The following is a 12697-nucleotide window of genomic DNA, read 5'->3' on the forward strand; positions in this document are numbered from 1 at the left end:
TACATGTTCAATAGAGTTTTACTTGGCCATAAAGAAGAATAAAATTATGTTATTTGTTGGTAAATGGATGCAACAGGAGAACATCATGCTAAGTGAGATGAAAAAAAAAAAAAACACACAGAAAGCCAAGGGTCAAATGTTTTCTTGCATATGTGGAATTTGTAGATTTAAAAAAATAGGAAAAAAAAACAACCGAATCTCATGAAAATAGAGAGAAGACCAGTAGAGTAGTGGAAGGGGTTTGAGAGGAAGAGATTAGGGGAGAACATGAGAAAGTTACAGGGAATGAAATTTCCAGATTATGATGTATCCATGTACAAATGTACCACAATGAATACAGATTTCATATATAATTTTAATGTACTAATGAAAATAGTAATAAAAATAGAAGGGGATTTAGTAGAATAAACCATGCACATCATGGGGCAGAGGATGTTAGCAGTGGAGGGAAAGAGAAGGTACAGGTTTGGTCTTTTCATATAAATTTTGGAATCAATTTGTTGAATTAACAAAAAATCACAGGGGTTTTTATTGAAGTTTTTAATTGAATCCATAGATCAGTTTTTGGAAAGGTGACCTCTTAACAACATTGAATATTCCAGCCAATAAACACAATATTTCTCTCTATTTATTTAGGTCTACTTTTATTACTTTCATGAAAGTTTTCAATTTTCAGCATACAAATTTTGCATATATTTTGTATATTTTTGCCTGTGGGTTTCTTGGGATTTGGGGAGTGTTAAAATGGTACCTTTAAAATTTCAATTTACAAATCTCTATTCCTAGTAAATAAAAATAAAATTGATTTTATATTCATATATTTAGTTTTTTGAAGGCTTTAAACAAAAATGCAACTTGCCTTAGCAAAATTTTGCTTTTTTAATATTTTAAAACTCTAAATTGCTACCTCGCCTTTGCCTGTTTTAAAGTTTAGGTCCATATGACAACTTTGATTTAAATGTTATTCTTTCAAAACTGTTGCATGATACTGTAGCACAGACCTGAAGGTAGGTATTATGATCATGAGATTTAATCCAACAGTATTTCACTTCTTCAAGTGTATCATTATGAAATATAGGCTGTTTTCTATTATTGGTCTCATTGTATAGTTTTCTTAGGAGTAATTGTAGACTGTCCATTAATTGTTTTCATGTTTAACACCTTATTTTTTTGTTGTTGTTTTCTATTTTCTGAAGGTTTTCAATGTTTTTATATTGTTGTTATAGACTTTGGACTCAGCAAGGAGTCAGTAGATCAGGAAAAGAAGGCCTACTCATTTTGTGGTACAGTGGAGTATATGGCTCCTGAAGTAGTAAACAGGAGAGGCCATTCACAGAGTGCTGATTGGTGGTCATATGGTGTACTTATGGTAAGTAGTATTATTTTTATTAATCATGTCAGAATATAGTTCATATTATTTAGAATTTTAGTTTAGTTAAAATTTTGGAATGTGTCACTAAAAATAAGCTTCTGTTAATTCAAGATTAATGCTTAAAAGTTGTGGTTGGCTAGCTGTTTTAAAATAATTAGGATTTTAGTCTTTTGAAGTTGTTACTACAAAGGTAAATGGCAGCATTGTTATAAACTTTACAAATTTGAGACTTTGAACAGGTATTTCAGATTCTAGATTTCAGAATGCTGATTTTAGCAGTTATTTTTTATTTTAATTTGATATCTCAGAGTTTGTCACCTTAACATACAATGTCTTATTGTCCATTTGTTTCAGGCATTGCCTAGAATGTAATCCTCTTGAAAGGAAGACTTGTGTTTTGTGTTACTTTTCATCACACAGTAATTAGACTAGGGATCATTTATTAGATGCTTATTAAAGACAGACTGACTAATTTGATATGAGATTACACATAGAATATATAGCAGTGAGTAGGATGATAGATATAATTTGCTTCTGACATCTGATAATCCACTTTGCCTATTTATCACTGAATGACACAGTGTATGACACATCAGTGAGGTGGAAACTGATTTGAAGTATATTTGGCATTTTATCTGACCTAAAATACATACAATCTGGTTATGGAAACAATTGCAATAGCTAAATAAACTATCCAGAAGTACTTTAGGATTCAGAGAAACTTCATAAAAGTTGATCTAGAGAAAGTAGGGGAGCTAGAACTCAGGTTATGCCTTGAGTGATAGGTAAAATTTGAATCATTGCATGTCAAGGAGAGGATTATGATGATATTAGCAAAGGCTTTGGGAACTAGTTTGACTAGAGTAGTGAAGAAAGAGGGCAAAGTTGGAGGAAGTGAAATTGCAAACCTGTAAGTGTTTGTGTTGATTTTCTGAGAAGTAATACAATATTGTAGATTCTTAAACAGGATGCAAGTTAGAGAAAATATGTGCTTTATGAATATTAGCTTTGGCAGCAATATATAAGTGGATTGGAAGTATAAGAAACTAGAAATAGGGTGACTAAAAGAACACCTTACAAGACACTTGTAAGATTCTAGAATTTAAGAAGAGGAAATCATTTCAAATGAAGTCATGACTAACTTTAATAACAGTTTAAGTGATACAGATGAAAGCAAGGGTAAAGATCAAAGAAAAAGGTATCACTAAAATTTATGAAATTTAGGGATTGAAAGAGTGGTACATTAATAGAAAATGGTAATGACAGCTAGAGGGGAAAGAATTTACTTTTAACAAATGTAGCATTTGAGGGGTGGTTAAGATTCCCATGTCAACAATGTTATTTCCTTAAGTGACCAAGTTTTCTAGTTCTATTTTGACCCAGTCTCATGTAAATCTTGAATAATTTAATGATCATGTACTACAAGTTTCAAGTTTTTTTCTGAGAAATTTTATTATATTTTCTAAGTTGTGCTAAATTGACTCTGAGGTTATTTTATTCTTTTAGTTTGAAATGCTTACTGGTACTCTGCCATTTCAAGGTAAAGACAGAAATGAGACCATGAATATGATATTAAAGTAAGTATGCACACTCATTTTATTTTCGAAACAAATCACTTGCTTTCAGTTTGGGGAAAATTAATTTGATTTTACATTGAGGCAAAAGAACATTTTAATGTTTTGTTATATTCCCTAAAATAAAAGGGACACTATTTGCCATTGTAAAAAAAAAAAAAAAAAGTTAAGATTTCTTTTTAGATTTGTCCATTTACAAGTGTGATCAGTTTAAGTAAAATTTTTTAAAATACTCTTTTTCAGAGCAAAACTTGGAATGCCTCAGTTTCTTAGTGCTGAAGCACAGAGTCTTCTAAGGATGTTATTCAAAAGAAATCCATCAAATAGATTGGGTAATGCTTATTTTCTTATCTTTAAAATTATATACTGCAACTTGGGGAGTATAACTACATCTTTATTCTTACTTGTTTTAAGTGTTAAGTTCATTTGCGTTTGCTACACAATTATGCCTGGAATTGTGCATTTTGTTCTAGAAACAATAAACTTTATTATATAAAAGTTTAAAAGGTTAAAAAATAGACTAGTTAATCAAAACTTTTATTTTATGTATATCAGTATGTATATGTTATGGATTACCTATTTTGACATAATTCACAGAATCTTACCTTGTATAGGTAATCCTTTTAGATATTTGAGGATAATTATTTTGTTCTTCCTAATATTTTTCAAAGTAAATAGAATGTTGCCATTGATACTTATTATATGACTACTTTCTGATAGCCTTTCTCTGGATCTAGATGTGATCCTATTATCCTATTTGAATTGTTTAGTTAAAATAATAGAATGACTTTATTCCTTGTAGTTTTTAATTTGTCATACAAACCTGAGGTATTGGGTTGAATTATGAAGTAAAGAAAATATACTTTTAATGTTATATTGAACACGAATTCACTACCCTGTACAGTTCATTATGAACATCAGTGCCACAGTCTGGCTGGGCACAAAATCACGAGTCACTCACACCTTGTAGATTCAAACAGCAACTCTTTATTCCCGAACTCACACCGGCACTCTACACACCTACACAGGTTCTGAGGAAATCCACGTTCTGGGCCAAATCCATGTATTCCACCAGGCTCCGAGTCCCAAATACTTTTTGAATCCCAGGAGAACTCAGCAGGAACTCAAGGAGCGGGCATGCCTGAGGCAGCATGATATGCCCTATTCCCAGCAGGGGTACACCTTAAACCTGGAACTGCCCTAAACCCAAGGAGCAGGATACTCCCTATTCCCAGCAGGATACACACTAAACCTGGATCCGCCCTAATCCAGTAGGATCCTCCCTAAACCCGGATCCACCCTGGTCCTTGAGCAGGGTCACCTTTCTCAAACATACATGCAATGTCACTGCAAATGTCCAAGGCAATTGTCATACCTACTTGGCTAAGGGTTCTCAGCACATCAGGTTTTTTTTTATTGTAGTGAAGTAAAAAGACAAATGAATAACATGCCAGAAAAGAAATCATAGATGTTTTCACTTTGAGAAATCTATGAAATGTGTATAATCCTATTAACAGATAATAGCCAATTAAACCAAGTAGCAAGATTTTTTTAAAGCATGCCATTAAAGTATTCTTTCCATTTTTATAGGTTCAGAAGGAGTTGAGGAAATTAAAAGACATCTTTTTTTTGCAAATATTGACTGGAATGTAAGTTGAGTAGAAAGTTTTTTTAAATAACTTTATATTAGAAGGAGCATAAAAATTATAAGTAAAATATATCGACTTTGCTGATAATCCATGTGTCATATTTAGAGTGAGATTCTTTTTTATAAATATTGCAAATCATTGAATTTATCATGAACCAGTAGGTGTGTGGTAATGGTATATTTTTGTTTTATCAATTGTTATATCTGTTAAATGTAGTTAATCTTTTGCCCTTATTCTAAGCTAGGGAATATAAGAGGAAGAAAAAGGGAAAGGGTGTGAAGTACGTAGCAGATTCTTATAGGAAATGTATATGAAGAATGTAAGGTATATTTAATTGAAAAATTTAAATGTATTAAGAATCTTACAAACAATCTTATTAAATTTTGACAGGATAGGAAATCAAACTGATAAATTCTACTGGGTCATGTATAGATTTTTAAAATTTGCTCTTCTCAAACTAATAAGAGTTTCTTAGATTTAGTTTTTGTTCGATTTATAGATCAGCTTTATATATTTTATGTGTTAATCATAGTTAAACATTTTTGATATTATGTGGTTCTGTCATGAGTATTGAAATCCCCCAAAAGGAAAAGAGTATCTATTTTAATGCAGAGATAGAAAGCTGCTATTCACTGATCAAATCATTTCTTCCTCTGGCTTGTAGAACAGGTTTTAGTAGGCAATTTTATTTTATTTTTTTGTACCAGGGATTGAACTCAGGGGTGTTTAACCACAGAGCCACATCCCCAGTCTTTTTTGTATTTCATTTAGAGACAACAACTCAGTGGATCACTTAGGGCCTCACTAATTTGCTGAGGCCTGCTTTCAACTCATGATCCTCCTGCTTCAGCCTTCCAAGCCACTAGGATTACAGGCGTGTGCCACCATGCACAGTTTCAGTTGGCAAAATTTGATTATTGCAAAACCGTATCATCTTGTAATCCATTGGTTGTAATCCATTGGTTGTAATACCCCCAAACACCACTGAGTGGGCATGCATGCATGGGAGCTAGCTCTTTGTCATATCTCTGTAAATCTTAGGTATCTTTGTATTCCTTTTTCATTTTCTCACAGTGCTCTTCTATTCTTCCTTTCCACTTACCTAGAAAAAAGGAAAGTACATTTCTCCCATTTCTATATCTAAATAGTTTGTTTATTTTTTTAGATTTATATTTTTAACTAATACATTAAAACATAAATATGTACTTGTGTATGGGGTACCATGCAATGTTTAGAGACATGTATGTTTTTTAATGTTTAAATCAGAGTAAACATGTCTGTCGCCTCTGATATTTATCATTCTTTTTCCTAAAAAATATTAATTTTTTAGTTGTAGTTGAACACGATACCTTTATTTAATTTATTTATTTTTATGTGATACTGAGGATAAAACTCAGCATGTGCTAGGCAGGCGCTCTACCACTGAGCCACAACCCCTTACCCCATTTATCATTTCTTTATACTGAAAATGTTCAAAATATTTTGTTAAAATTTTTTGAAATGTACAGTACATTATTGTTATTATAGTGAACTTATTATGCAATAGTTCAACAGAACTTTTGATTTCTACCCCAGTGTAACTTAGTACCCACTGATCAACGTTTCTCACCCTTCATTGTCTTTAATTTAAATAAATTAGTGGAAAGTTTACATATTTCAATATGTGAAAATTCCTTTAATGTAACTCTCTCTAAATTTTTTTAAGGAACTGTGAGCTGTGAAAAAGTAATTTTCTAAAACATTGTTGCATACATATATTTTCTATCTTTTAAAACTAAATTTACTTTGAACTAACATGTAAAAGCAGAAAATTATACATATTATTTAAGTAACAGTCCTTTGATATATGTATAGTATTTTAATTAAGTTAACGAATATCCTCAAATATTTGTCTTAGTGTTTAAAAACTGGTCTCTGGTGCACTTTAACTCCACTCGTTGTGGGTCAATATTCTGTCTGGATGATCTCTCCATTGCTGAGATAAGGGTGTTAAAAGTCCCTAAGTAGTGTAGTACGAGTCTACCTCTTTTTTAGGTATATTAATATTTGCATTATATATTTAGGTACTTCTGTATTGGATACATATATGTTTAGGATTGTTATTTAACTTTGCTGAATTGACCCTTTTATCCTTATATAGAGACTTTTCCATGTCTCTGCATTTAATAAGATTGGTTTAATGTGATAAAAATATGGCTATTCCTGTGTTCTTTTTGCATGGACTATTTTATTCTATGCCTCCACTTACAGTCTAAGTGTGTCATTAGTGATGAAGCAAGTTTGTTGTAGGCACTATATTGCTTTCCTTCCAGCCTTATTTGATGCTTCCTTTTTATATACTAAAAACTGGAACTATGATCTCTGACTTGATTTCATCAGCTTTTGTGAAGGTAGTTTGATGGATGAATAGGTATTCAGAGCTTCTGTGAGAAAAGATTGCCAGAGGAACTTAGCTGCCATCTTGCTCCACCCTACTGTGTTTTTAAATATAAAAATTTTAGCAAATGAGATTGTTAAACAAGACTGCATTTTTATGGGCTAGAGTTGTGGCTCAGTAGTAAGAGCACTTGCCTAGCATGTGTGAGGCCCTGGGTTTTGATTCTCAGTACTACATATAAATAAATGAAAAAAATAAAGGTCCATCAACATCTAAAAAATATTTTTTAAAATACTGCATTTTATTCTGTGAATAAAGCTCTAAATAGTAAATTTAATGTGCATTTCCATGGGAAATCATAGTACTTTAATTAAAATACATACTTATTGAAAATAGTCTAACTATTGATTTTTAATAATATAAACATTGATTAATTTTCAGGTTGACATTAGGACATATTCCATATGGTTATAGCACCAATGAGAATTTTAATCAGCTTTTTAATACTTGAAATTGAATATTATATTCCTTGTGAATGCAAGTTGTGGCATAATTGCTGTGTTTTTTGGTCTCAATTGATTTGGGGCATTGTCTCTAAATTTTTTAAGAATTTAAATAACAGATATCTGAAGGAATTGTGAGTCTTATTTTAAGAACTGTGAATATTATGTTCTACCTCACCTTACTTTGTCTAAAGTGTTTGGAAATATAAATATTATAGATTTCAGATTTTAATATTTGTATATTCATATGTAATACCTTCGGGATGGGGCCAGTCTAAACATGAAATTCATTCATGTTTCATATATACCTTGTACACATAACCTGAAGGTAATTTTACAGAAGATTTTTAGTCAGCCTGCATTTTAGCTGCAACCTGTCATGTGAGATTTATTGTGGAATTTTCCACAATAAATATCATGTTGACATTCAAAAGATTTTGGAATTTGGAGCATTTTGACTTAAGATTTTGGACTAGGAATGCTCAACATATATAATAACATTTTAAATGTTAAGTATTTTGTGTTACCCTGTTATTTCTAGAAATTATATAAAAGAGAAGTTCAACCACCTTTCAAACCTGCTTCTGGAAAACCAGATGATACTTTTTGTTTTGATCCTGAATTTACTGCAAAAACGCCCAAAGGTAAGTAATGCACGCTTACACATAAAATCACAATTTTTATTGTATTGATGATTAAATAAACTATAATCCTTAGTAAAATATTAATAATAAGTTTTCAAGGAGTAATGTACAACATTTCTTGGCCTCCTGTGAAGTAGAATCTTTAAATAGAACACATCTATCAGAGAAGCAGGGACTAGAGAAGTGGGAGGCACTTTTTTTCCCATTTCGTAATTCTTTTGACATGCTAATGAAATACAGGGTAAAGGGCAAGAAATAAGATTGGAGATATATTATACAGACTCAGTTCAGATTTTGCTATGGTTTACTGATTATGTTATCTAGTCATATATTTATTCAACAAATATTGAATGCCTACCAGGTACTAGACAGTGAGGAAGTGGCAGTAACGAAAGAGACAAAAATTACTGACCACATGGAATATGCATACTAGGGATGAGAGACAAATGATATAGTATAAATCAAATAGTATGTCAGATGGTCAAGTTTAATGGTTTCCCTTACATTTGAAAAACTGCTCACATTTTATACCATAAAATTCTGTATAATTTTAATTATATATTTATTTGAACATTAGATTCTCCTGGTTTGCCAGCTAGTGCAAATGCTCATCAGCTTTTCAAAGGATTTAGCTTTGTTGCAACTTCTATTGCCGAAGAATATAAAATCACTCCAATCACAAGTGCAAACGTATTGCCAGTTGTTCAGGTAAATTCTACTTAATCACATTATTCAGTTTGGGAAAATATAAGTTTGGGGATAATTATTTTCTCTGTTATTGATGGTGGATTTTCCATAATTTTTTTAAAAAGTAATTTAAATGTGTTTCTGTGTGGTTCAGAAAAAAAAGAGAGTTAAAAACCTTAAATTATACTTAATGATCTGTATTTGCAAGAACATGTTGGCAAAATCTAATTGATTGATCATATTGGCCTTGAGAAACCAGAAAGCTTGTAATTTAAATTGATTCACAAACTGTATAACCAATTTATAAATATTAATAAAACTTTTCTAGAATGAGTTATTTTGGAGATTTTAAGATTTAAGATGAATATATATTTAGAACAAAAGATAGAAAATGTGAAAATATTTCATTCTTCTTAGTTGTTTACTTTTTAAAATAAAAACAGATAAATGGAAATGCTGCACAATTTGGTGAAGTATATGAATTGAAAGAGGATATTGGTGTTGGCTCTTATTCTGTTTGCAAGCGATGTATACATACAGCTACCAACTTGGAATTTGCAGTGAAGGTATTGTCACTAAGCTTAACTTGTTTGTTTGATATTTGTAATTTAAAATATAGGTTAACTGCAGACATTTTCAGTGGAATAAAAAAGAGAGAGGAGAGATAATATGATGCAAAAGAATTCTAAGAATATTTTCATTTTGAAATTCTTTGCAAGGCTTTTTTTGGTGGAACAATGCATTTCATGAAATTTTTGCTTTTGAATACTTTTAATATACCATATTAAGATTGAGTGGCAGTGACAGTTACAATTCATTTGGAACACATTATCATTTAATATAGTCTCAGAGAAATGGAATATAATATTAAAGAAAGTTCTTATTTGTTAAGTTTCAGTAATAGAACATATTTAAATATTAATGTAATAAGCAGTATCCTTGAGTTTTAAGTATCTGTTTATATGTATAAACAAACGGAAAATATTCCATTCATTTTAGACAAAGAAAATGATTTTTTTTCTTTCATCCAATTTGTTAGATCATTGACAAAAGTAAGCGAGACCCCTCAGAAGAAATTGAAATTTTGATGCGCTATGGACAGCATCCCAACATTATTACTTTAAAGGATGTAAGTATTTTGAAATATAAATATAATCTATATTAGAGAAGCTATGACTTGTATCTTTATATTTGTACTGTTTATAATGTCATACTATAAAATGTGAAGACTTTTAAATTTACCACATTATTTCTCTTTTCCTAAGATTCTGTATTCCTATTCTCATAGAATGCCAAAAACAAAACAAACAGAACAAAACACTATAGTGGTTGCTAAAAGAGAGTGTCTTCATTACTTAAATATATTCTGGCTGGTTAAGTAGTTAACATTGTAATTAGCACCATTTATTATTCTGTAGTTGTTGTCTACCAGGTTCTTGAAGAGTTTACTTTCTCTTTTTTGGGGGAGGGTACCGGGGATTGAACTTAGGGGTTCTTAACCACTGAGCCACATCCCCATCTCTGTTTTGTATTTTATTTAGAGACAGGGTCTCACTGAGTTGCTTAGCACCTTGCTTTTGCTGAGACTGGCTTTGAAATTGTGATCCTCCTGCCTCTGCTTCCCAAGCCACTAGGGTTACAGGACTGCACCACTGCACCTGGCTTATTTTCTTGATTATATAGCAGTTGGCTGTGGCATTATAGATTTTTTGTTTCTTGAGTTAAACAGTATTTGTAAAATGAACATATATTTGTATGTACACATACAAACATGCTCCTCTCATGCCACATGCCTGGAGTGTAAAGGGTATAAATATTTTTCTGATTTATTTTCTTTGAAACACTATTTGAATGCTGTATATACTTAAGACACCAGGTCAGAAAATGGACTGACAAATAATATGCTTACTGTTGGAAAGAAAACTTCACTGTTAGGGATGAAAAAATAGCTATAATATATTAAAAAACTTGATGTATATCATTTGAAAGTCATGGAGTTTTACTTTTTCATTTATATCATTTGATGAACTATAACTTACCAAAGTAAAAAAAAAAATAATGTATCTATTTTATATACTAGAGGTTCACTTGCAAAGTAAGTATAATTTAAACAGTTTATAATTATAATTGCAAATAATAACACCTTAAAATATGTTCTTTTTTAGGTCTTTGATGATGGTAGATATGTTTACCTTGTTACGGATTTGATGAAAGGAGGAGAACTACTGGACCGTATTCTCAAGCAAAAATGTTTCTCAGAACAGGAAGCTAGTGATGTACTGTATGTAATAACTAAGACAGTTGATTATCTTCATTGTCAAGGAGTAAGTTATAGTCTTCCATATAGTTATGGGACCCATATCTTCATGAAATTATATTAGGAGTTGATGCCACCTAAAATGAATTGCTTTTTCTGCCACTTGTATATTTAATAAAGAATATCCTAATAAAACTCATAATGTAGTAAAGGTTATGCATTAAAGAAATTGGCTAGTGCTTTATTAGTTTTCTTCTGTCTCTTGGCCTTGATTTAATAGTGTATTAGTTTTAAACATGGTTTGAACTATACAGATATGCCTAATCTTGCCTTTGAAATTATTGAACCTAATCAAACTTAAAAGTGAAACAATTATTGAAGGACATATTGTAACAATTGTTGAAATTATACCTGACATGTGAAGTTCTTGTAGTTCTCCTGTGTGCCTTATTTCACTCTCCCAAATGTAGTAAGAAATTTAGATTCCAAACATTTGGAATATTAATATATTTGTGATGGAGAGGCAGGCAGACTTCTTATTTTGCCTCCTGTCTTTTTTGTTTGTTTGTTTTTGTTTTCAGCACTGGGAGTTAGCCCCAGAGCCTCACACATACTAGGAAAGTTTTATACCACTGAGCTACATCTCTAACCCTATAAATTTATTTTAAGATAGGGTCAGGCTAAATTGTCCAACCCAGTCATGTACTTGGCATTCTCCTATCTCAACCTCCTGAATAGCTTGAATCATAAGCAGATACCACTTTGTGCAGATATACCTGTCTCTTCAAAAAGAAGGCAACTTGCTCTTGAACTAAAAATTTCTATTTGGAGGGGAGCAGCTCTGGTCTCTTCCTATCTTTTGTCTTTATAGGAGCTACTTTAACCATCTTCTATACTTTTGGGAATGGTTTACCAGGGATTAAACTCAGGGGCACTCCACCACTGAGCTACATCCCTAGCCCTACTTGTACTTTATTTAGAGACAGGGTCTCACTGGTTGCTTAGTGCCTCATTTTTGCTGAGGCTGGCTTTGATCCTTCTGTCTCAGCCTCCCTGAGCTGGCTGTTTTACAAATTTTTGATTCAGGAGTCTGTTCAGGCTTTCACTTATATATAGTATTTCCTGAGTCAGCATTAATAGTTCCCCAGAATCTATTTTCTTTTTCTTCAAGCCAGAAATACTGCAGGATTTTCCATACATGTCTTTATCACCACTGTGTATTGTAGGGATTGCACACAACCCTGGGCTAAAAGTCACAGTTACCGGAACCTACTCATGTAGATCACTATATTTCTTCTTTGCACCAAATGTATGTTTTTTACCAGGTTCTTTCTACTTATATTCACACAGCACCTTCATATAGTTGAGTTTTTATATTATATCCAGCTTTTAAGTTGTTTACTGTGTGTAGGGGTACATTTGGTAAGGTCTTAGTCCATAATATCCAAAAGTGGAACTGAGAGTTGAAATTGGAAAAGGTTAACAACACTGGTGGCTTGAGTGGAGACTGGAGTGTATATCTGATAAGAGATAATTTTCTGTGTATACTTTAGACCATATATCAGAGCAGTAGTCATTTTCAATATGTAATAATTAGGAGTTTCTTTTCTGGGAAACATTGAAATGTTTTGTTT

General features: G+C 31.7%; 1 protein-coding gene across 6 annotated transcripts in view; it reads left to right on the plus strand.

Moving 5' to 3' along the window:
• Rps6ka6 (ribosomal protein S6 kinase A6) overlaps positions 1–12697 on the plus strand; it is a 95736-nt gene that overhangs the window by 66539 nt on the left and 16500 nt on the right. For all 6 annotated transcript variants that reach the window (XM_026410542.1, XM_026410537.2, XM_026410540.2 and 3 more), the window contains 9 exons: positions 1227–1369; positions 2879–2949; positions 3190–3278; positions 4537–4595; positions 8017–8119; positions 8697–8827; positions 9250–9372; positions 9846–9935; positions 10972–11130. In XM_026410542.1, coding sequence (XP_026266327.1) covers positions 1227–1369; positions 2879–2949; positions 3190–3278; positions 4537–4595; positions 8017–8119; positions 8697–8827; positions 9250–9372; positions 9846–9935; positions 10972–11130 — 968 coding nt within the window. The remainder of the gene's footprint in view (positions 1–1226; positions 1370–2878; positions 2950–3189; positions 3279–4536; positions 4596–8016; positions 8120–8696; positions 8828–9249; positions 9373–9845; positions 9936–10971; positions 11131–12697) is intronic.

The sequence above is a fragment of the Urocitellus parryii genome, chromosome X (assembly GCF_045843805.1).
Source record: "Urocitellus parryii isolate mUroPar1 chromosome X, mUroPar1.hap1, whole genome shotgun sequence".
Classification (NCBI taxonomy): domain Eukaryota; kingdom Metazoa; phylum Chordata; class Mammalia; order Rodentia; family Sciuridae; genus Urocitellus; species Urocitellus parryii.